We start from the raw sequence: 25,124 nt of genomic DNA, 5'->3' as shown, positions 1-25,124 counted from the left end.
TTCTAGTGATTTGAATTTTGCATGTATCCCTATTAAGTTGAGAATTTAACTGTGTCAGTTTTCTTTCTGTTCACATGGAAGATGTTCATGAGAAACATAAGAAAACACTGCAGGAAGAAACTGAAGAGCTCAGAGTGAACACGATTTTGTTGAGGGAGAAGGTGAAGGTTTCCAAGCTTGTTGATCGATACGCTGAGCTGACGGTCATTTCTTCTGTTCGAGAACGGAGGTTTGTGGAACACGAGCTGCTGGCAAGAGGCCGAGACCATGAGGAGTGGAGAGAGAAACACCTTCGGGGAGAGTTGGAAAAAATCCGTTCCGATCAGTTGCTTCAAAGCAGCTTTTCCCATAGTGTGACTTACTGGCAGCAAATAAAGAGATTCTTCGGATTTGACTCCATGACTCCGACATCAGTGAACAGAGTAAAACCTGGGAATTCAGCAGCAGTGGCCGGTGTCCCGGGGATCGGAAAAACAACAATGATTCAGAAGATTGTTTATGACTGGGCCAACGGGAATATATACCAACACTTCCATTTTGTGTTCAGTTTCAAATTCAGGGATTTAAACACCATTCTCTGTAAAATAAGCCTGAGGGAACTGATTCTGAAACAGTATCCTTACTTTGAGAATGGTCTGGGAGAAGTATGGAAGAACCCAGAGGGATTGCTGTTTATATTTGATGGTTTGGATGAACTAAAGGATGCAATTGATTTTACTGAGAGTCAAAGAGACGCAGACTCTCAACGACGCGGTGCAGACCCAGAATTCCGGTGCCATGTGTCGGACATCGTGTACAATTTAATCCAGCACAAGCTACTCCCAGGGTGTTCAGTGCTGGTGACCACCCGCCCCACTGCATTACATTTATTAGAAAAGGCAGAGATTAGTGTCTGGGCGGAAATCCTGGGATTTGTTGGTGAGGAACGGAAAGAATATTTCATCAGACATTTTGATGATCAGGCGGTGGCAGAAGCCGTTTTCAAACACGTGAAGGAGAACGAGATCCTGTACACAATGAGCTACAACCCCTCCTACTGCTGGATCCTCGCTCTGGCACTAGGCCCCTTCTTCACGCAAAGAGACAGGGACCCTCAGCAAGTTCCCAAGACAATCACCCAACTGTACTCCTACTATATTTACAATATCCTGAAAAACCATGGTCGTGAGATTGAGAACGTTCATGATGTGTTACTCAGGGTTGGTCAGATGGCCTTCGTGGGAGTGTCTGAGAGGAAGATTGTTTTTACAGATGAAGATTTGAATAAGTACAATCTGCAGCCTTCTCAGTTCCTGTCCGGGTTCCTGATGGAGCTTTTGGAGAGAGAGGATTCTGCCCACAGCGTGGTGTACACATTCCCACACCTCACCGTCCAAGAGTTTCTAGCTGCAGTCGCACAATTCCTGGAACTACATCCCGGGGATATCCTGACATTCCCCACTGAAGCCCACAAAATGACAGATGGGCGGTTTGATGTATTTCTCCGTTTTGTTGCTGGTCTCTCCTCCGGGTCAGCCTGGCGCTGGAAGGAGTTTCTGGGTCCTTTTCCTGCCGATACAGCCCGTCGGGTAATTGACTTTGTGAAGAGGGAGATCAAACGTCTGAGTGGCAACACAAAGAGTGAAGATGGTAAAAGGAGCCTCCTGAACACATTGCACTATCTGTTTGAGTCTCAGAATCGTGTACTGGCTCAGGACTCACTGGGATCTGTGGAAAAACTTTCACTCAGTGGACTGCGACTGACACCGATTGACTGCGCCGTCCTGTCTCATGTCATTGGGTTCTGTGATACAGTAAAGCACCTCGACCTAGATCACTGCTATATTCAGTGTGAAGGACTCCAAAGACTGGCACCCTATCTTCACAGATGCCAAGAGCTGGGGTAATTCTAAATATTTAGATTTTCTAACAGTGAAAATTAAAGATTTAATGTTAAAAATCTTTAGACAAATAGTAAGCCCTGTGTCATTGTTTGATCGGTTTGCCGGTGACTAAATGTCTAAAGTTTGTCATTAGCAAAGACTAACAGTAACTGATCTCTTCTCCTAGACAACGGCAGTGACTATCACCATGTGCTGCACAGGGAGCAACCACATCTCCATTCACTGCCAAAGATCTGAGCACAGCTTTGTTGTCAGTGGGTGATCTGAGCTTCTTCAGGTGGCCAGATGTTAGCTTAACTTAATAATGACACAGTCCTTTGCACTTCTCAACCACCTGCATCCCTTCACCCATTTCTAACCTTCTGCCTCTCTGGGCCGGGCAGTCCAAGTGCAGGCACAACACCCACAATCTTCATTGTCCAGTCGGTGATACCCTGAAGTTTATAGCAGCCAGCAAATAGTTCCAATATACCGGCTGCAGCAATTATCCTGAGAATAGAGACATAATCGGACCAATTTTCTGGCTACCCTCACACCACACATTAACTGCGAAGTTGTAAAGTGGTATGATCTGTTTGCTGATTATTGCTCTGCTTGAGACAGGGGCTACAGAAGTTCCTCAAGAATATTTGGGTTTGAAATGAAAGGCATTAATAAAGGGCATTGATACTTTGAAAAATTGCATCTCCAGAACTTCTGCCTGTCCAGAAAAATGCCTGGAAGGGTTTCCCAGCTGCTTTTCATTCTTATCGAGATCATACTGGAATATTGCGCATGGCAGATCGAGATTATATTTAATTTTATGGAATGTGGACCTTCCTCTGTGAAATCTGGGATTTCATGCGCATTGTAAACTATGCAGGATCACAAATATGAACTACATTATAACATCAAAATAATTCACAAAGCAAAACTGGACAGAGATAAGTTTAGATAGAGTAACTAAAGAAACCTTGAAAACAACTGGGATAAAACATATTGGGATTTATTCTTAGAGCAAGAACAGATTGGCTGAGAACTTCTTCACTACTTTGAAATGTTTATTCGAAATGTCAGAATGGCAAAATGGCAGAATGGCATTCCAGGTCAGGTCTAATTCAGTTTGAGACTCGCAGCTCTCTCTCTCCCTTCAGATTGGCAAACAATGAATTGGGTGAGGGTGATTCAGCGGTGAAACTGATCTCTGTAGTTCTGACTGACCAGGGCTGTAAAATACAAAAACTGCGTTAAGTGCCATGCTATGAAAGTCTGATTCTCTGATTATATATTGAACAGAACAGAATTAACATAACTACTGGTAAAATCTGGTGATCTATATTGAGTCGTTTCCTCTGAGGTCTCAGTCTCCCTTTCATCTTTTCATTACCGACGCTAGATTGGGCAATAACGGTATCACAGACTCTCAGACAGCAATCCTCACCTCTGCTCTCGTTAAAAACAGCTCACTGATGGACCTCGATATGAAAGACAATAGACTGGGAAATACAGGTGTAAAACAGCTGTTAAGAGTTCTGAATAACTCGGAATGTAAAATACAGAAACTGGGGTAAGTAGTGGAGAATGGTAGATACTGTTTCTAATTGTTGTTGTATGACATTAACTTTATTATCAGGAACACAGATTGAATGGTGTACTGATGTTCTCTCTGTCTCTCCCCAACTCTCCCCATCTCCCACCCCACTCTCTCTCTCGCCCCACCCCTCAATCCTCCGCTCTATTATACTCATTCGTTTCTGCTCTCACTCCGATTCTCCTGGTTACAAGGCTGAAGAACAATAGTTTCACAGCCTCCTGTGCCAAGAATCTTGCCTGCATTCTCAGAGCAAATCAATCTTTGATCAAACTGGAACAGGATAACAATAAGCTGGAGGATTCAGGAGTCAAACTGCTGTCTGAGGCTCTGCGGAACCATAACTGTAAAATATAGGAACTGCGGTAAGTACGAGACTGAGAATTTGTATTCACAACTTGAAGCCTAATGTAGAATGTATCTGTTTACAATTTGACTTCAGATTGAATGATGTTGACAAATATGCATTGGGTTGCACTTGCTCTTTTTGAACTGCAGGCTATGTAGAAACGGTCTCACAGCAACTGGTGCAGACTATCTCGCCTCCGTTCTAGTTACTAGCCCATCACTGACAGATCTTGCCCTGGACTATAATAATTTGGGTGATTCAGGGGTGAAGCTGATATTTGGACCTCTGATCAGCCCAGAGTGTAAAATACAGAAACTACGGTAAGTATCGTCGAAGGAGAGGTCATATTTTACATTTACAATGTGTCTGAAATTTAATAACATTCAATAGAGTGGATCAGTGTTACTATCAATAATATGCAGTCTACAATAAGATATGGAGTGTATTGGAAGTGAAATTAAAACCTTCTTACATACTGAAATGTATTCATTTCCATCTTTGTCTCTGGCCCTCAGATTATGGGATGTTTCTCTCACAGATTCGTTCTGTGAGGACCTCGCTATCGCTCTCAAAACAAACTGCTCCCTGAAGCTTCTGTCACTGGGTGATAACAATATCGGAGATTCAGGGGTGACACGTCTGTCTAAGGAGCTGGTGAAGCTCCAATGTCAACTGCAGGAACTAGAGTAAGTCGTAATGTGAAAAGATTTGTTCCTAACTTTTAATGCGCAGTGAATAACATTCTCAATGTGGTAAAAATGGCACATAGACGACTGGACATTATTCGAGACATTGATTATAATGACCCAACTAATGAGAAGTTTATCTTCAACTTCTTCAAATATTGTTCAGATCCCAGCTGGAGCTCATGCAGTTCTGGTCATCGTGTGAAAGGGAGAAAGTCTGAGCACTGGAGATGGTGCAGGGAAACTTGATGGGATGCTGGTCCGTATTTAGTGTGCCAATCAGAAATGGCAACTATGCCACCACAGACTATGCATGGCCATCTCAGGCCTCCAGTTGTTCGTGGTGTTCTCCATATTCCAGTATCTACAGGAAAGTGCCCTTGCTGGTGTGATGCCTAGAGTAAAAGCCTCGGGAATCTCAATGAGTTTTCCATGGAACAGAAGAGGTACAGAGTGGCTAATTGGATATTGAAAAGTAAGGTCTAGATAAATACTGCAAGACAGTTCTTCCTACATAAAATGGCAGAGTTTCCTGGAAATAGTTATAGATTTTCAAGCTATTACGTACCCCGTAACTGAGTGTCTTACCGGCAAAGTTAGAAGTATCCGTTGGAGTCTGGTACTATTTTCAAAATAGTGTTTATTAGTAAAATATATGAATCAATATCAGCAATGCAAATATACAGATAATACACTTTAGCAATAATTCAACCTAAATGTGTGGATATAATAATAATCAATAATAAACAAGCTCTATCGATGTCTAGGGGATAATGAATTGTCATATGCGAATTTAAAGTTCAGTTCAGTTCATACGTGCTGAGGTAGTTCTTGGTCGATGAGTTGAAATTGTTGGAGAGAGAGAGAGAGAGAGAGAGAGAGAGAGAGAGAGAGCGCGAGAGAACAAACTATGACAACCAGTCAAACCTTCCTTTACGTTCTTGATCCGTCGATGTGTTGTAGTGGCCATTCAGGTATGAGCCCTCTGTCCTTCAGCTAGACCGTTCTTCTCTGGTGGACTCGTCACCCAGGCAAGGGTGGACACACACACAAGCCCCCACCGGCCTCACTATAAACACTGTGAGTTATAATTGACCGATCCTTCGTTCATTCTCCGATACCCCAAACTTTTCTCGTGGGTTCCAACACATAAGCAGTGCTCACTAGTGTGTCTCTTGGTGCGTCTCCTGGTGTGTCTTAGGGGTGTCTCCCCAGGTCTCACTTTTATCCCTACTCATGGGGTCTCAGGTGTCAATCAGTTTTGAATGGCTTAGTCCATCAAACCAGCCCACTCCGGCTGTCCACTTTGGAATTTTAATGAAAAGAATAATACCAAGTAAACAGCCCTCTCCGGAGCCATAAGTCTTACAGGAGTCCTAATATGGTCTCTCTCCCCCCGTGTTATCTCGCCCTTGTCTGAAGCAAATGTTCCAGTCCCAATATGTTTTTGTTCCATCTCTTTCTCTCTCATTAGCAGCCTGGCAACAGTAACGGTTTGTAATTCTCCCAGGGCAGGGGGACATGGGCAACCCTGCACCCTTCTGCCCATTAGAGCTGTTCATCCTTCGTAACACCCCCATCCTTCTAGGAATTTTCACCAAATGGGAAAATAACTAGTACAGCGTTTTGCAGGATTACAGAGTTTAGCAAAAATACAGAAGTGTTCTTAACTATAAAGCAATACAGATATACCTTCAACTTAGCATCTAGATAACCAGTTTGAGATTACATTGTCACTTCCTTTAATATATTGTATCTTAAAAACTTAATAAATTCCTGTAGCATCACACTCCAATTTAATAACCAAATATTTTATTCCTTTTTGTCAGGAAAAAAACTAAAGGGTTGCGATCTTAGCTTAAGTGTATATTACAAAATGTGAAATAATACATGTGTGATTATTCTGTAGTGCATTATAAAAGTTTATGCAAATACTAATCTATATTTTACTTTTAAACTTAACAGTCAATCTTCCATGATATTTTAATCTTTCACATGCTTTGTCAAAATCCCTCAAAACCAGATCCTGTTATTCAAAGTGGCGTTTTTGTCAACCTTTGCCCCTTTTCCACTTAACTTTCATATGGTTAGCTTGCTCACCAGTGTGGAATAGACCTTCACATATACTGTTCATAGGAGTTATCTTATCACCAATGTTTTCCAAACTTAGCCCATTTTCTGAACTTCCACACAATTCTTTATTTTTGAGCAACTCATTAATTCTATCATCAGGACCCTTCATTCTGTTAGTTTTCAGTTTAACATCTGCAAGTTATTTACCTTTAAATTCCAAAACAATCTATAATTGATTCACAGGCACCTTGTTAACAAGCCATTGTTCCTTCAACCTGGTTGCTGCTTCTAAAACCAATTCAGACTTTAAATTTTCTTTATTCAATTTGGGAAGAACACCTTTCCCTTCTCCTTCAATAATATTCACATCACCACCTTTCATTTCCTCACTAACTTTTAACACAAACAACTGAGAATTCTCACTCTCCACTGGTACCAAGGTTAACACTTTCTTCACTGATCCAAGTCCATCTGACCCAACAGGACTGCAATCCTTTTTAACTAAATTAGATATCTCAGACTATTCCTGAGTTTCAATACTACGTTCAGTACCATGTGACTCCACACCCTTCACACCCTGAACACACTCAAATGGGAATCTGTCTTTTCCAGGCTTTCCATACCAGTCCCTTTTTCAAATTCTGAGTCCCCCTGATCCTCCCAGTTACTCTCTGGGCAACTCCCATCCAGAGTAAACTCAACCCTACGGGTTAAAGAAGCTTCATCTGCTAACCCAGCAGACTCCATCAAGGTAATGGCATCCTTTTCATCTAGGACTGCCCTTATATCGTTATTGAGAACACATTTAAATTCTTCAACTTCAAACTGCTCTGTCAAGCCAGACAGATCATCCATGTCCAACACTGGACCTTCGAACTGCCTTATCTGTTTCTCATCCTTACTCTTTTTCATCTCCCTGTTCTCCGCTTCACCATCCCCTAACTCCTCTTGGTACAGGGTCGGTAAAATCGTCTCAGCCAAATCAACACTGGACTCATTTAAACTGTCTTCTTTCTCAACCGCCTTTCTGGACATGCTGCGAGTGATTACGCATGCGGGATAGATCTTAGAATCCAGCGGCGGATCCTCAGCACACACAGGCTTGCTCGTCAATTTCACTGCTGCACACACGTCACCACTTGCTAAATCATTACCAAAAAGGACGTCCACACTGTCTGTCGGCAATTCTGACCGCACCCCTACTTCGACTGGTCCAGATACCAGGTCAAAATTTATAATGATCCCATGCAAAGGCACAGCTTCTGTCCCTTTTCCTGTCTCCTTCTTCGGAGCAAAGCACTTAGATGCAATATGACCAACCTTTCCACAATTATAACAGGTCAAGCCAGGAACCTTCCTGCCAGCCTACTTGTCCTCCCCCTTACCTTTTCCACTAACCCCTGGCGTATTCTCGACCTTAGCCGGTGGACTTTCTCTTCCGTCCCTACTGCCTTTCTGATAACTCTTATTCGAGGAAAACCTTGACAGGTGGGTTAGGGCACATTCATTCTGAACCTGGTAAATTCCAATATAGACTTATTCGGCTTCTCGTTCAGATACATCCTGATATTATCCGAAACACAACCTTTAAATTCTTCAATCAGAATTAACTCTCTGAAACGATGGAAATCTTCCTCCACCTTTTCTGCAGCACACCAACGATCCAAGAGCACACCCTTTTCATAGGCAAACTCTGCATACGTCTGATTCCACAGTTTCTTTAAACCTCTGAACTTTTGTCTATATGCCTCAGGTACCAACTAATAGGCCCGAAGGAGAGCCTGTTTTATTTCCACAGATCGTCCATGGACAATGCTGCATATGCCCGTTGAGCCTTCCCTTTTAACGCACTTTGTAACAATGCCACCCATTGATCTCTGGGCCACTTCTGATTCACTGCCACCTTTTCAAAATGCAAGAAGTAACTATCAACATCTGTCTCCTCGAACAGAGGTACTAACCTAAACTCTCTACTAAATTAAACTTCTCCTGTTGGTCTGCCCTGCTACCCACATGTTGCCATTTCCTCCTATCGAACTGCCGTTGTTTTTCAGCTTCCTCCATTCTCCTTTCAGCTTCCAGCTGTTTTAACATAAGCTCATGCTCACTCTGCTTCTCCTTCTCAACCAACTCAGCTCTTTCTTTCTCCCTTTTCGCCCCCAACTCCTTTAGCAGGATCTCATACTCCCTTTTCTTCTGTTCCACGTCCAACCTTAATTTTTCCAACTCTAACTGAATCACCCCAACAACTGATTTCTTTTCAGGGATAAGTTCCAATTCCCCCGGCGTCAACACATCATCGGATATATAATACTGGCCTATGGCCCTCTGTATCTCGCACTTTTTCATTGAAGACTTCACCTCTGCGAGATTTAATCCTTTCGCAATATTCATCGTCCATCTTTTTGCACTCCCTAGCGCCTTCAAATTCGGGTTTTCTATTAATTCGTCTACATCCATCTTTGATGCATTCCTGTCTGGCTACCCACGTAACCAGAACAATTAATAGACTCATAGCCCGATTCACTGGCCTCCCAATTTATGATCAAATCCCGGACGAGCCCCCAATTTGTACGTACCCCGTAACTGGGTGTCTTACCAGCAAAGTTAGAAGTATCCGTTGGAGTCTGGTACTATTTTAAAAACAGAGCTTATTAGTAAATATACGAATCAATATCAACAATGCAAATATACAGACAATGCACGTTAGCAATAACTAAACCTAAAAGTGTGGATATAAAAATAATCATTAAGAAACAGGCTCTATCGTGTCTAGGGGATAATGAAGCATCATGGGAAAGTAAAAAGTTCAGTTCATACAGGCTGAGGTAGTTATTGGTCGATGTGTTGAAATTGTTAGAGAGAGAGAGAGAGATATCAAATAGTGAGAGCCAGTCAAACCTTCCTTTACGTCCTTGATCCGTCGATGTGTTGTTGTGGCCATTCAGGTATGACCCCTCTGAACTTTAGCTATACCGTTCTTCTATGGTGAACTCGACACCCAGGCAAGCGTGGACACACACACAAACCCCCACCGGCCTCGCTATAAACCCTGTGAGTTAAAATTGACCGATCCTTCGTTCAGTCTCCGATGCCCCAAACTTTTCTCGTGGTTTCCAACACATAAGCAGTGCTCACTAGTGTCTCTCTTGGTGCGTCTCCTGGTGTGTCTGAGGGGTGTCCCCCCAGGTCTCACTTTTATCCCTACTCATGGGGTCTCAGGTGTCAATCAGTTTTGAATGGCTTAGTCCATCAAACCAGCCCACTCCAGCTGTCCACTGAAGAATTTTAATGAACAGAATGGTACCAAGTAAACAGCCCTTCCGGAGCCGTGAGTCTTCTTTCTTTCTTTTTCAATCTTTTTATTATTATTATTAATATCAACAAAATAAAATTGATACATAGGTAATGGGATTACATACATACACTTTTCAACTGAACATGAAAGACTACCTAAGCAATGGTTACAGTATAAATGAGTATTCCCAAATCATGGACGATACAAGTAACAAATAAACAAGGCAAGCCTAGGTATATCATAACATATATTAAAAAAAACAGGAAAAAGAAAACATAAATTATGCAAAGAAAATCTAATAATCTAATAACTAATAAGGAAAATAAAATTAAAAAGGAAAAACGAGAAAAAGAAAAAGGGCTGTTTATACTATCTCATGAAAATACAAAATCATCAGTGTTGTCAACTCCGATCCTCTCAACATATATAAAATGGAAACTGGAAAAACAAATAGGCTTGGATCAGGTTCATAATACATCATATGAAAATATTGAATTAATGGTCTCCATTTCTTTTCAAATTTAATAGAAGTATCAAATACAACACTTCTAATTTTTTCTGAATTTAGACGTAAAATAGCTTGAGAAAACCAATGAAATAAGGTAGGAGGACTAATTTCTTTCCCATTCAACAAAATGGATCTTCTAGCCATTAATGTAAGAAATGCAATTATTCGACAAGCAGAAGAGGATAAATGGAGTGAGTCCATCACTGGCATACCAAAATTTGCAGTAATAGGATGAGGTTGTCAATCAGTGTTCAGTACCGTAGAAATAATATCAAAAATGTATTTGCAATATTTTTTCAAAAGCGGACACAACCAGAACATTTTAGCTAAAGACGAGATCTCAGAATGACATCTGTCACAAATAGGATTTATATAGGAATAAAAATGAGGCAATTTATCCTTGGACATATGAGCCCTATGCAAAACCTTAAACTGTATGAATGAATATTTAGCACATATAGATGACATATTAACTAATTGAAGAATTTTATCCCAATTCTCAATAGGGATAGTAAGGTTATGTTCTCTTTCCCAATCATTTTTAATCTTATAGAAGGGATCCGAACGTATCTTCATAATTATATTGTAAAGTTTTGATATTAGCCCTTTCTGAGGAGGATTTAATTCAAACAATTTCTCCAAAATACCGGAAGTCACAAAATTTGGAAAAGTAAGAAGTACAGTATTTAAGAAATTCCTGATATGTAAATATCTAAAAAAATGAAATCTAGGAAAATTTTATTTATTAGATAATTTTTCAAAAGACATAAAACAATTATCCAAAAATAAATCGGAAAGACGTAGTAATCCTTTAATCTTCCAAGCTGAATAAGCTTGGTCTGTAATAGAAGGATAAAAAAAGCAATTGGATACAATAGGAATATTTAAGACAAACTGAGTCAACACAAAAAATTTCCGAAATTGAAACCATATCCGTAAAGTATGTTTAACTATCGGGTTGTCAGTTCATTTCGGCAATTTAGAAAGAGCAAAGGGAAGAGAAGTCCCTAAAATAGAACCCAATGAAAATCCTTGTACAGATTTAATTTCCAGGTTCACCCAATGAGGGCTAAAAGATATATCCCAATCTTTTAACCAACTTATCAAATATTGGATCTTAACTGCCCAATAATAAAATCTAAAATTAGGCAATGCCAATCCACCTTCCTTCCTTGCCTTCTGTAAATATGTTTTACCTAAACTAGGATTATTATTCTGCCATTATATATGTGGAAATTTTTGAATCAACATTAGCAAAAAAAGATTTCGGAATTAAAATTGGTACCGCTTGAAATATATATAAAAACTTGGGTAAAATATCCATATTAATAGCATTAATCCGAACTATCAGAGATACTGGTGAACATTTAGTAAACAAACATTTAATCTGATCGATTAGGGGTAAAAAAATTAACCTTAAATAAGTCCTTATAGTTTTTTGTGATTTTAATCCCTAAGTAAGTAAAAGAGTCATTAACTAATTTAAAAGGTAAATTTTCATAAATTGGAAACTGTCTATTTAAAGGAAACAATTCACTCTTATACCCAGAAATATTACTAAATTGAGCCAACAATGATATAACTGCAGGATTGGATTTCTCAGGATCAGAAATAAATAGTAATAAATCATCTGCATATAATGATAGCTTATACATATATCTGTCCCACGATTAATGCCAAAAATGGTCTGTGATTCTCTGATAGCAATTGCCAAGGGTTCTAAAGCAATATCAAATAATAATGGACTAAGATGACAGCCTTGTCTAGTAACCCGAAATAAACGAAAAAAGGGAGATCTTTGATTGTTAATAAGCACCGACGCTACTGGAGTATGATATAACAGTTTAATCCAGGAAATCAATGTCGGACTAAAATTAAACTTCTCAAGTACAGTAAATAAGTATGGCCATTCAACTCTATCGAATGCTTTCTCCGCATCTAATGGAATGACACAATCTGAAGTGCTATGTGAAGGAGTATAAACAATATCAATTAATTTCCTAACATTGAAAAAAGAATAGCGAATTTTAATAAAACCAGTTTGATCTTCCTAAATAATCTGGGGTAATACCTTCTCCAGCCTGGATGCCAGTAACTTGGAAAAAATCTTGAAATCTACATTCCATAAAGATATTGGTCTATAGGATGCACAGTCAGTAGGGTCCTTATCTTTCTTCAATATTAAAGAAATGGAAGCTCTATAAAAAGATTGTGGCAGATTACCCAATCTAATTGCTTCTTCAAAAACCCTGCATAACCAAGGAGAAAGAGTAGCGGATAAACATTTAAAAATATCTACTGTATACCCATCTGGACATGGTGCTTTCCCAGAATTCATAGAGGAAATAACCCCTTTAATTTCTGCATCTGTAATAGGAGTTTCTAATATTGAAAGATTATCTGATGATAATTTTGGAAAATTCAATTACCCTAGAAAAAACACTCATGGTATTATGATAAAGAGGGATTTCGGAATGATGCAGGGAGGTATAAGAATCTTGAAATGATTTGTTTATCTCATCATGGTTAACTGTCAGATCCCCATTCTGCTGATCAATCTTATTAATTTGACGCTTAACCAAAGCATTCTTCAATTGACTAGCTAACAGTTTACCCGATTTATCACTATGTATATAAATATCAGATCTGGTTTTTATTAAGTGATTTTCAATCGAAGATGTAAGTAATGAACTATGTTCCGTTTGAAGTTCAACCCTTTGTAAAGCTCCTTACTAGGAGTAGTCGAATCTTTCTTGTCAATCTCTTTAATTTTATCAGCCAATAAAAGAGTTTCCTGCTTAATGCGTTTTTTCAAGACCAACAGAGTAGGAGATAATCTGTCCACGTATGTATGCTTTAAAAGTGTCCCAAAGTGTTCCGCAAGAAATATCATCCATGGAATTAGTTGAAAAGAAGAACTCGATCTGTTCCTACATAAATTTAATAAAATCCGGATCTTGCAATAAGGTAGAATCAAATCGCTATTGTCTAGCACTAGAAGCTGTATCTGTAAATGTAATAGAAAGTTTTCATGGAGCATGGTCAGAGCTGGCTATAATATCATAAGTACAATCAATTACCGATGTAATAAAACAAGAGTCAATAAAAAATAATCAATTCTCGAGTAAGAATGATAAACCTGTCTGAAAAATGAAAACTCTTTGTCCTTAGAATGCCGAAATCTCCAAATATCAAAAATTCCATTATCAGTCAAAAAAGAGTTAATATAAGTGGCCACCGTATTAGGTAAAGTCTGAGTAAATATAGATTTATCCAACAAAGGATTTAAACAACAATTAAAGTCACCACCCATTATTAACTTATATTCATTTAGATTAGGTAGAGAAGTAAATAGGGACTTAAAAAAATCGGGACAATCCACATTTGGAGCATAAAGATTAACCATAGCAAACTTTTTGTTAAAATTATCAAAAATCTACCATTCGGATCCAAAAAGATATCGTGTTGGACAAATGCAATAGAGGAGTCAATAAAAATTGAAACTCCCTTTACTTTAGCACTCGAATTCGAATGGTACTGTTGATCTCACCAAAACCAAAAAAAGTGATAAATGCCCTCTTTCCTCACATGAGTTTCTTGTACAAATATAATATGAGCATTAAGTCTTTGGAATACTTTGATAATCTTTTTCCGTTTAATCAGATGGTTTGAGCCATTAGTATTCCAAGAGACAAAATTAATGGTCTGAGCCATATTTCTGAAATGAACCCTGTGGCATATAAAGAGTTAACCAATTTATGAACTAATGCACCGGAAGAGGAACAAAAATAAGGGGAGGACCCGGAAGTGACTACATCCCGGACATTTTAGTAGTTTAAAATCAGCCCAATTGAAGAAACTAATAAAAACTGATGTAAAAAAACGTAAGATTTAGAAAGAAAAAACACCCCCCACCCAAGAGGAAAAGGCTGGGAAAAAGAAGAAATGAAACTAAATCTACCCCATATCAGCTGAAGACAACTCCGTATATAAAGGATAAAAAAGATCCACCCAAACTCTAAAGAAATAATAATCACTATACTGAAAACAAACTTCGTAATATAATTGGTAGTAAAAAAAACAACAAAAAGAATATGATCACTAGTAACTTATAAATCGGGTTAAAATCCAAACAAACCAAAAAAAAAAAAAAATAACTGTGATAAGAAATGCATTATAGGAAGAAGACGAGAGAAAAAAAAGGGGAAATCAAATAAAAAGCCAAAAATATTTTAAAGAAACCCCCATCTTAGTAAAACAAAAATTCGCCTTCGAAGGATTAATAATAATGACCAAAGATAAAGTACAGTGGTTGAAGTAAGTAAAATAAAAATATTAGTATGTCGAAAAAAAACTTTAATTAGAGTATAAAATATAGAGTAAACCTACACCAATAGCCAGAAACAAAATCTGGTTTTGGAAACAAAAGCCATCTTGCACGATCAAAATCACTCATTTATTGGAGATGAGAATCCGTAGCAGGAGGGAAGTTATTCAGAAAGCTTCTCACTTCAGATGTAGAAAAGAAAACACGCCATTGTGCATTCGGAGGCAAGATTCTGAGCTTCGCAGGGTATAAGAGCGCAGGTTTTAGATTTTTCTCATAACATTGGGACATCAGAGGTTTAAAAAGAAGCCTTGCCTTCATAACTTCTGGACTAAAATCTTCCACTAATTGAAAATTGAATTCTTGAAATTTGACCAACCCTACACGCCGAGCCACACGAATAAGTTGCTCTTTAACATGCACATAATGAGATCGGACAATTACAACCGGTGGTTTAGCTGAAGCACTTGGTGATCGACGCATAATTCTGTGAGCGCGATCAAGTAACGGAGGACTGTCTGGGAATACAGAAGGGAACGCATCCTTTAAAAGTTTGAGCAAAGTACTTTGAGGGGACCCCTTTTTCAATACCTTCTGGGAGACCAAGTATGCGTAAGTTTTGCCTTCTGGACCGATTCTCAAAATTGACACTCTTGGCTTTTAAGTGTTTCCATCTGTTTAATCATCGAAAGTAATTTCTGCTCCAGTTTTTCAATTATCAAGTCTCGCTTCCGAGCGTCCTCTTGCAAAGTTGCGATTATAACTTGCTGCTGGTTAACTACTGAATCCGTCTTATCCATATAATTTTGAATTGCCTTTATAACTTGTTTGAAAATTTGTCGTTGTTCTTCAAATTTTTCATTTAAAACCTCCAATAATATTTCATGTCCATATTTCAGTGCGCTTAGGATCAGTCTTTTTCTTCTTCCCGTTCCCGTTAGCATCCTTTCCAGGTTCTCGCCTTTTAGATCTAAGAGCCACTTCTGTATTCATTTCTTCAAAAATTCACAATAAACTCTTAAAGATAAGTCCAAAAATGGAGCAAGAATCTATTGGTGTAGGTAAAAGTAAGTTAGATAAGGGTGATCATAGGTTAAAAAAAGTAAAGGTTATGGAGCGATTCTGAAACAGTGCTCACTCCATGAGCGTCTCCTGCTGACTCCTAGAGCAATGAATCTTATAGGAGTCATAATATGGTCTCTCTCCCCCGGTGTTATCTCGCCCTTGTCTAAAGCAAATGTTCCAGTCCCAACATGTTTTTGTTCCATCTCTTTCTCTCTCATTAGCAGCCTGGCAACAGTAACGGTTTGTAATTCTCCCAGGGGAGGGGGACATGGGCAACCTTGCACCCTTCTGCCCATCAGAGCTGTTCATCCTTCGTAACAAAGCTGAGAATGGTGCTTACCAGCAAGACACTGCTCGGGGGAGTTTTGGAAAAGGTCTTGACAAAGTGAGAAGACACGGAGTTGTGGAAAGAATGGTCTGTTTCACTTTTTGTGGTGCCATGACCCAAGACTCACTAACTCTATCATACATATTAGTTTCAGTGTGAATATATATAAAAGCACACACACGGTTAATCTGACTCTTCTTCTTAATCTCTCTGATCCCCAGTCTGTACAATAACGGTTTGAGTGATTCCTGCACGGAGTCCCTGTGCTTCGTTCTCAACAAAATGAGTTCACTGAAAATTTTGGACCTTGGAGGAAACTCCTTCACAGACAAATCCACCGACTCCTTCCGCAAGCTGATACTACGACGCAAGAGTTTGAGGCACATCACGTGAGTATCAATATTAATGTTTAATGTCATAGAAATTCACTGGGTTTCCTGGCGATATTTCATGTTGTTATTGACACTGTATTACATCCTCTGTATTTTTACATCTGTTTCAGGCTGAGGGGCAATCGATTCACTGCAGATGGGCAGAATCATCTGTTGTCATTACGGGGAAGCAGACGTGGTCTTAATGTTACTGTGTGAGTCATTCAAATGTAGAATTTTATCTCCTGACAGAATAGCATTCGTCGATTTCACTATGGCACTAGATTTAAAACCTAAACATCTACAGTTCTAGATGAGTGTGTGCCTCCACACACCATCAGTGGCCCCAGTGCAGTTTTGGGTGTCATAGCTGCAGGGTCGCTTGCCCGATCTCTCAGTGTCTGACATCTGAGCTCTATGGAAATGCCCAGACAAAAGTGACCAAACACGAAGAAATCTGCAAATGCTGGAAATTCAAGCAACACACACCAAACAATGCTGGAAGAATGCAGCAGGCCGGGCAGCATCTATAGGAAGACGTACAGTCAAGATAATAAGAGATTACAATTTTTTTTCAGTTAGTCCTGATGAAGGGTCTCAATACAAAGCATCGACTGTACTTCTTCCTATAGATGCTGCCCGGAGTGCTGCGTTCCACCAGCATTTTTGGAAATGGCCAAAGATGGGCTCCAGCTATACTGCAAAGCGATAGGAGGAATCCAAGTCGTTCAATCTAGATTTAAATTCATCTGGGTATTACTTTGTTTTATTGTGTTGTGGATTTTCTGAGAAGAAAGCACGACATCGCCCCCACTTCCTCAGGATCCTGCAGAGGATGGATCATGGATCATGCCATTGAAAATCTTGACAAGCCTCAATAGATGGATGGTGAAAAGTGTGCTGACTGCCTGCATTCCAGCCTGGTATGGAAACTCCGCCTTTCAGTGGGAAATCCTGCAAAATGTACTGGATTTGGCCCAGTATATCACAGGTGAAACCCTCTCAAGCATTGAGCACATCGACATGAATCATTGCAGTGGAAAAGCAGCATCCATCATCAAAGATCCTCACCACCCAGGTCATGGTCTTTTCTTGCTGCTGCCATCACGCGTACGGTACCAGAGCCTCAGGACTCGCACCACCGGGTCTAAGAACAGTTACTACCCATCAATCATCGGGAACTTGAGGAAAAGGGAATTGCTACTCTCATTTAAGGACTCTGTTGTATTGTTACTTTAAGCTTGTTATTTATTGCTCTTTATTTATAACTGCAGTTGTACAGTTTGTTAACTGTTCCTAATGATTGCAGTTTATCGTGTTACTTGCAAAGTATGCCCACTGGAAAAAAAAAGTCAGGGTTGTATGTGGTGATATGTTTGTATTCTGATAATAAATTTTACTTTGAATTTTGAACTTCCGAACTTTGTAGATTTTAGCTTCGATAGAAAATTATCAGTATGGCAAAGGCAGTGAAAGTAGTCAAAATCCCAGCTGCAGCGAGGCACAGTTAGTCAGGACGCTCGCTTGGTGCCAGGTCACAAATGTATTATGAATTTTGGGCACTTCTCTATATACCTTGCACATTCTCACTATGACCACAAGGATTCCTTCACTTTTTTTTCCTGTATCAAAAAGGCACGAAGGTCAGTTGTATTAATTGCCAGCTGTCCGTTTTCTCCAGTGTGTCAATGTTTAATGTGCGAGGCACAGTCGTTGTGTGAATTAATTCAATTTTCCCTTTGCCACCCCCCAAAAAAATCAGTGTACCCAAGAAAGTGAGGGCAAGAGGAGAAAATGGAAATAGATGCATTAATTCACTACACCCTAAACCATTATGATAAGTGCAGAGAGGTAAGAGTGTGCAGGGTGGGGAGAGAAGAAGGGAAAGACGTGTTTGTGTGTGTGTGTGTGTGTGTGTGTGTGTGTGTGTGTGTGTGTTTGTGTGTGTGTGTGATGTTAACAGATGGTTGGTCTATCAGGGACCAATCACATGATAAATTGACAGCGTTCCTCTAGCTCTGAAACATTTGAGAAGTTTTACTGCTATTCTGCTCTTCACAAATTCCATCCATCCCGTACAGAGGCAGGTGGCGGGTGCTTTGGGTGGCTGGAGGATGCAGAAAGAACTTAAGCAGCTTGTCGACACTGACTGCACCGGCGGCGTTCAGTTTTTAATACGCCACACGACAGTGCCAGCTGATGCTATAAGTTATAACAGCATCCGAGAAATACTAATTGTATAAATTGATCCGTGATCTGACCAGTAACACCAAAGATAACAGACATACCGCAGCATAAGTTATTTACCTATAGTGCTTTATGCCATGGATCTGTTGTAATGTGGAAAGGTTTACACACATTGCAAGCTTGATCGGGGTATGTGTCATTTTTATGTGGAATTGGATTCACTGTGTGAAGGAAATAGAACACATTTCACAGAAAATCTGTGTGTGACACTCTCTTTCATGCATCCCGCCAGACTGTAATGGTGTAGACAAATGTCCACTTTACAAATCAATCACATCAGGGAAATTAACCAAATATTGCATAATATCATGTTATAGTCATTTGATTTATAATCAAAAGGTAAATTTTTGTTTCAGTGCATTGGGACACCAATAAAGAAATGGTTCTGCTTAGTTTGAGTGTTGGCTCTTATTAGTCAATGCTTGAAAATACCAGGCTTTGCTTCAAACCGAGCCCCTCTTTGTCACTTTGTAGATATCTCGTGTCTCCTTGTCTGAAAGGAGCAACATTTGGATTGTCAGATGCTCGCTTTGAAGACTGTGATAAAACATTACTGCTCACAGCTTCACACAGAACAGGACTTTGGCCTGACTTTCCATAACTTCAAACACCAGGGCGACCATCCTGCCATCGCAGGTGACGTCTTGTTTCCAATGTTATTGCCCTATCAGTCCTGATACTGACTATCCGATCTCCGTGAAGTCCTCACTGAACTGTTAATGTGATGATGCAATCCTGTTGTTCGCGATGATTGCCACACTTTAAAACACAATATCCGTTTACCTGTCTGACGTGAGTCAAATATCTTGCTGGTTGTGACATCGGGGTGTCGCGTCTCTGAGATGGCGGCTGCTGTGCCCCCGATAGAACATGAACACTTTGTTCAAACATTGACGAGATAATCGTGAACTAACATTGGAAATGATGTCACTCATGTACTGTTCCGACCGGTGATACAACAGTGAGACTGGGGAATAATGCTGCTTATCATTGTCTACACTGATTGCCAATGACGATTCACTGGCTCTAATCTAAGTACTGCTGCTGTACATTGAGTCCCTCCCAAGCTGCAGGATGACAGAGAATTCTCTGTTTAAGTTTACAACATTCCTAAATGGAAGGGTGAATAGACAGTGATTATGATCCACATTGGAACCAATGCCATTGGCAGGAAAAGTGGCGTGAACCCGGCACCCAAGAGGACATAGGGTGCTTTCTGGTTTGTTTTTCGCTCAGGTAAGTCAACTGATGACACCACGGCCTCTGCCCTTCACTTCGTCCTGCACCGCCTGGAAAATGGTATCTCATATGACAGGATGTTATTTATCGACTTTCTCTCAGCATTATCTCACAATAATCTCTGAGGCTGATATCCTCGTTGGTTCCTAACACTTCTCCCTGTAACTGCAGTTTGGAGTTTTAAAAACAAAGACCACAGTCATCACTTGTGACAAAAACATCCCTAACTTCATCAGGGTGAGCGCTGGCCTTCCCAGGGTTGTGTGCTCAGCCCACGGCTGATGCACGACTCTACTGCTCGATCCAGTTCAAACCAAATCACCAGGCTCCCCGATGACACAACAGTGGATTGACTCATCAGCAATGAAAATGCGATGATGTACAGAGAGGAGAGAGAGCGGATAGTGCGATAGAATAGTGCGATCACAGCTCCTTGAGCCGCAATGTTCAAACTGACTGCTACTTGCAGCACATGAGCGGCTCATCAGCCAAGACAGGGGACTACGTTTCTGAGCGTGAAGCTAACAGACAATTTCTCCTGGTCTCTCAATCCCACCTCTTTTATCAGGGTATCATAACTTCTCCATTTGCTGAGTAGAGGCAAGCAGGGAGGGCTCTCTTCCCCACCCCTCTCCACCCCGCACCACCAATCTAAATAATTTTACTTGAGTACCATCAAGAGTGGCCTGACAAGTTGCATCACCATCTGGTACAGGAATTGCAAAGTGTCTGACTGAAAGACCTAACGAAGGATTGATGTGATCAGCTGGACCTCCCTTCCACTCGACTGAGATCCGTATTAGGTGTGGAGGGAATGCAGGCCCTTCGCATCGTCAATGACCCTTCCTGTCTGTCCAACAATCTCTATGACCCCTTAATATTAGACAGGATTTACCGTAGCAATGAGAAAAACCGTGAGAATGGGAAACAGTTTCTTCCCCAGGCAATGAGAATATTGTACCCCATGCCACCAGTCGCTTACCCTTTAACTTGTGTCGTAAGTTAGAAAGTTTATACCGGAAGACCATAAAATATCGGATCAGAATAGGTCATTTTGTCTATTGATTCTGTGCTGCAATTCATCATATTTGATCCATCTATCCTCTCAGCCTGCCTTCTGCCCGTATCCCTTCATGTTCCGACCACTCAAGAATATATCAATCGCTGCTTTAGATATACAGAAAGATTTGACCTCCAAAGCTGCTTGTGGCAAGAATTGCACGGAATTATTCCTCTCTGGATAGAGAAATTCCTCCTCATTTCTGTACAAAAATGGTGCCGCTGTATTCTGAAGCTATGACCTCTGTTCCGAGACTCTGCACAACAGCGAACACCTCCTCTGTGTCCGCTCTATCACGACCTTTCATAATTTGATAGGTATATATTCTCATTCTTCCAAATTCTAGTGAATACAGTCCCAGTGCCACCAGGCGCTCTTCATGTAACAAGACATTCAATAATGTTTTCGTGAGCCGACTTTGAACCTTCTCCCGTTTCAACACATCCTCTAACGATTAACGGCCCAAACCTACTCGCAATACTCCACGTGAGTCCACTTCAGTGCTTTATAGAGTCTCAGCATTACTTCATTGCACTTATATCCCAGTTGTCTTGAAATGAATGCTAGTGTTGCATTTGCCTCTCGTGGCATAGATTAAAGCGGCAAATTAACTTTTAGAGAATCCTGCACAAGGTCTTTCATCCAGTTTCACTACTTTTTTTTGTATTTTCTCTCCATTTCGAGAGCAGTCAACTCTTTCATTTCCTCTACCAAAGTGCAGGACCATACGCTTCCTGGCACTGTATTCACTCTGCCATTTAGTTTACCCATTCACCTAATCTGTGCGACCTTCTGTAGCCACTCTACTTCCTCAAAACAACCTGCTCCTCCTTCAGGTTTTATACTGCCTGCAAACTTTGCAACAAAGACATCAATTCCGTCATCAAACTCATTGACATATATCCTTAAAAGAATCGGTCTCAACACAGGCTCTATGGAGTACCTCCTGTCACCGGCGGCCAAACAGAAAATGCTCCCTTTTCGGCACTCTTCGACTCCTGTCAATCAGCCGTTGCGTTATCCATGCTGTCATCTTTCCTATAGTACCATGGGCTCATAGCTTGTTAAGCAGTCTTATTTGGCACAACTTGCCAAATGCCTTCTAAAAAATCAACTACGGTCATCAACAGATTCTCCTTTATCTATCCTACTTGTTATTTCTTGAATGATTTCTTCAACGATTGTAAAGGCAAGATTTTCCCTTGCAGAAATCATGCGGAGTATGGCCTGTTATTTTTTCATGTTCCTCCAAGTCCCATGAGACTTCATCCTTATTATTCGACTACAACATCTGTTCAATCACTGATACCAAACTATCTGGCCCGTACTTTCTGGCTCTCTCCCTTCCTGAAGAGTGGAGTGACTTTTGCAATTTTCCAGTCTTCCAGAACCAGTCCGGAACCTAGTGCTACTTAGAAGATCATCGCCAATGCCTCCACGATCTCCCCCACAGTTTCCGAAGAACATTCTCTCTAGTTATGGTACCTTTACAAACTCCATGACCCCTGACACCTTCAACTGCCGCTATACAGTTCCTGTCTTCCTCCGTGAAGACTCAGGAAAAATATTATTTAGCTCATCTCCAGTTACTACCTCTTCAGCTTCTTTTTCCAGCAGTCTGACAGTCACTCTCGCCCTTTTTCAGATTCTATGTATCTGAAGAGACGTTTGGAATCCTCCTTAATCGCATTGGCTGGTTTAGTTTTGTATTAAATCTTTACTTTCTTAATGATTTAGTTGCTGCCTGTTGATTTTTTAAAAGCTTCCCAATCCTCTAACCTTCCACTAATATTCGCTCCACTGCATGCCTCCTCTTTGGCTTTTATGTTCTCTTTGACTTCCCTTATTAGCCACCGTTGTGTCATCTTTCCTTCAGAATTCTTCTTCCTCTTTGGGATGTATATAGCCTCTGCCTTCCAGCTTACTTCCAGAAATTACAGCCATTGATACCCTTCTTTTCCAATTAATTCCGACCAACTTCACTCACATGACTCTGTAGTTCCCTTGACTCCACTGAAATTCTGAAACGTCCGATTCTAGCTTCTCCGTTTTAAAGTTCGGTGCGAACTCCTTGATACTGTGATCACTTGCCTCTAAGGGATCTTTTACCTGAAGCTGTCTAATCAATTATGGTCCATTGCTCAACACCCAATCTGGAATATCTGAATCCATAGCGGCTCTAAACAGCTACTTCATAGGGACTTTGGAAATTTCCCCTCGTGGAATCAAGCACCAAACTGATTTTTCCATTCTAACTGCATATTACAATGGCCACTGTAATCTTACCCATTTGGCAAGCATTTTCCATCTCCCGTTGAAGTTTGGAGGCCAAACCCGTACTACTGTTTTAGAGCTTGTATACAACTCCCATCAGTGTCATTTTACCCTTGAAGTTCCTCACCTTTATCAGCATCTTCCAGTCCCATGTCTCCACTTCCGAATAATTTGATTTTTTTTTTTACCAGCAGATCAACGCCACCCACTCTACCTTGCTGCCTGGCTTTTCGATACACCGTGTATCCTTGGATACGAAGCTCCAGGCTGTTTATTTTTTCTTTCAGCCACTATTCATTTCTGCCCTGAACCCCACCCCCCACCCCGCGCCTATATTTTTCAGAAATGCCTTTAACATCATTCTGATTTGCAATTGTGCTGCAGGTTCATCTGTCTCAGTCTGTATACTGCCCCATTCAAATATAACATCTTCAGTTCTGTATGCACCCTTTTCGATATTGTCCACCATTTATATTGCATCTTGTTGACTTTAATTTTGCCCCATCGACAGCCCCTCCTCACTACATTTTGTCCCAGTCTACCAACCAGCTCCCTCATCTTCAGCTCGTTTATCCAACTTTCCTACCATATTTCTTCTATTGAAATACATGCAGCTCGGGTCAGTAGTCACACCATGTTCAACCTGAGATTCCTAGATACGTCTGTAGTCTTTCCAGCATCTCCTTCCACAACTCAACATTAACTGTTCTGGCATTCTGGTTTCCATGTCCCTGTAAAATAATGCAGTGTATTGTGGCTAAGGATATCTTGGATAAGTCGCTCATCTGGGTCTTCCACTGGATACAATTCAGTTGCACCGGCGCTGCATCTAGAAAGGGGGCCCTGTCACAACCATGGATTCGACAGGCAGCAGAGACGGCAATCACGCTCATGAAGATGTACGTTATTATTATTTCCTTGTTATAATATTTAACTCTGTTCTTTCTGTCGTAGACTTGAACCCAGTACAAAAATGCCTCGCTCCCTGATTGGTTTCGGCTTAGCCTGGGAAATTGGGCTGTTCACGAAAACTGACTCCGTGTATACATTTTATATTTAGTTACTACTTTCAGCCGCAGTGTCGGCTTCATTTTCCATTTGAGAGTTTTATTTAATGGCCCTGTTTGGCTTAGTGCTTATTTTCTTTTCTCTCTAACTCTGTTCGCATAGTCCGTGGACTATCGACTAGCTTCAGTGTCTCTCCCTCTGCACTCGGGCCACATCTGAACCTTGTGACAAGTGTCGACCACACAAAGATGGACCCATCAGAGCGAGCGAGCGAGAGAGAGAGAGAGAGAGAGAGAGAGAGAGAGAGGAGAGAGACAGAGAGAGAGAGAGAGAGAGAGAGAGAGAGAGAGAGAGAGAGAGAGAGAGAGAGAGAGAGAGAGAGGAGAGAGAGAGAGAGAGAGAGAGAGAGAGAGAGAGAGAGAGAGAGAGAGAGAGAGAGAGAGAGAGAGAGAGAGAGAGAGAGAGAGAGAGAGAGAGAGAGAGAGAGAGAGAGAGAGAGAGAGAGAGCAGCTGAGCATAGCCTGGGATTCATTGGTCAGGTAAGATACAAACTACAGTCAATGGAATCTGTTCTGAGTGAAGTTACTGAGGCGATGGGGCAGATAATCTCCTGCCGACACGCCCCGTCTCATCTGGAAGAACAGGTATCGACCCCAGCCGCAATAGTTGAACAGCTCACGGCTGTCAGTCGGACTCAGATGTCAACGATCAGGCTCTCACAGCCGCCATCGACGAATTTACTGTAGACAGCCAGCATCAGCTGACAGCCATTAACTTTATCTCCAATGCAATTCAGAAACCTCTGGCTGTCTCAGTCCCACTCCTAGCATCTAATAAG

General features: G+C 40.7%; 1 protein-coding gene across 1 annotated transcript in view; it reads left to right on the top strand.

The window, feature by feature from the left end:
* Positions 1–17,848, top strand: part of LOC132390500 (uncharacterized) — a 105,963-nt gene extending 88,115 nt beyond the window's left edge. Inside the window, exons 27-33 of the mRNA XM_059963114.1 lie at positions 82–1,882; positions 3,259–3,429; positions 3,648–3,799; positions 3,939–4,122; positions 4,318–4,488; positions 16,309–16,476; positions 16,590–17,848. Coding sequence (XP_059819097.1) covers positions 82–1,882; positions 3,259–3,429; positions 3,648–3,799; positions 3,939–4,122; positions 4,318–4,488; positions 16,309–16,476; positions 16,590–16,677 — 2,735 coding nt within the window. The 3' untranslated portion in view covers positions 16,678–17,848. The remainder of the gene's footprint in view (positions 1–81; positions 1,883–3,258; positions 3,430–3,647; positions 3,800–3,938; positions 4,123–4,317; positions 4,489–16,308; positions 16,477–16,589) is intronic.
* The last annotated feature ends 7,276 nt before the right edge of the window (positions 17,849–25,124 follow it).

This window comes from Hypanus sabinus, unplaced genomic scaffold (assembly GCF_030144855.1).
Source record: "Hypanus sabinus isolate sHypSab1 unplaced genomic scaffold, sHypSab1.hap1 scaffold_93, whole genome shotgun sequence".
In the NCBI taxonomy this organism is placed as follows: Eukaryota; Metazoa; Chordata; class Chondrichthyes; order Myliobatiformes; family Dasyatidae; genus Hypanus; species Hypanus sabinus.
Note: the sequence above shows the minus strand (reverse complement) of the source record. Positions and strands in the feature narration are given on the sequence as shown.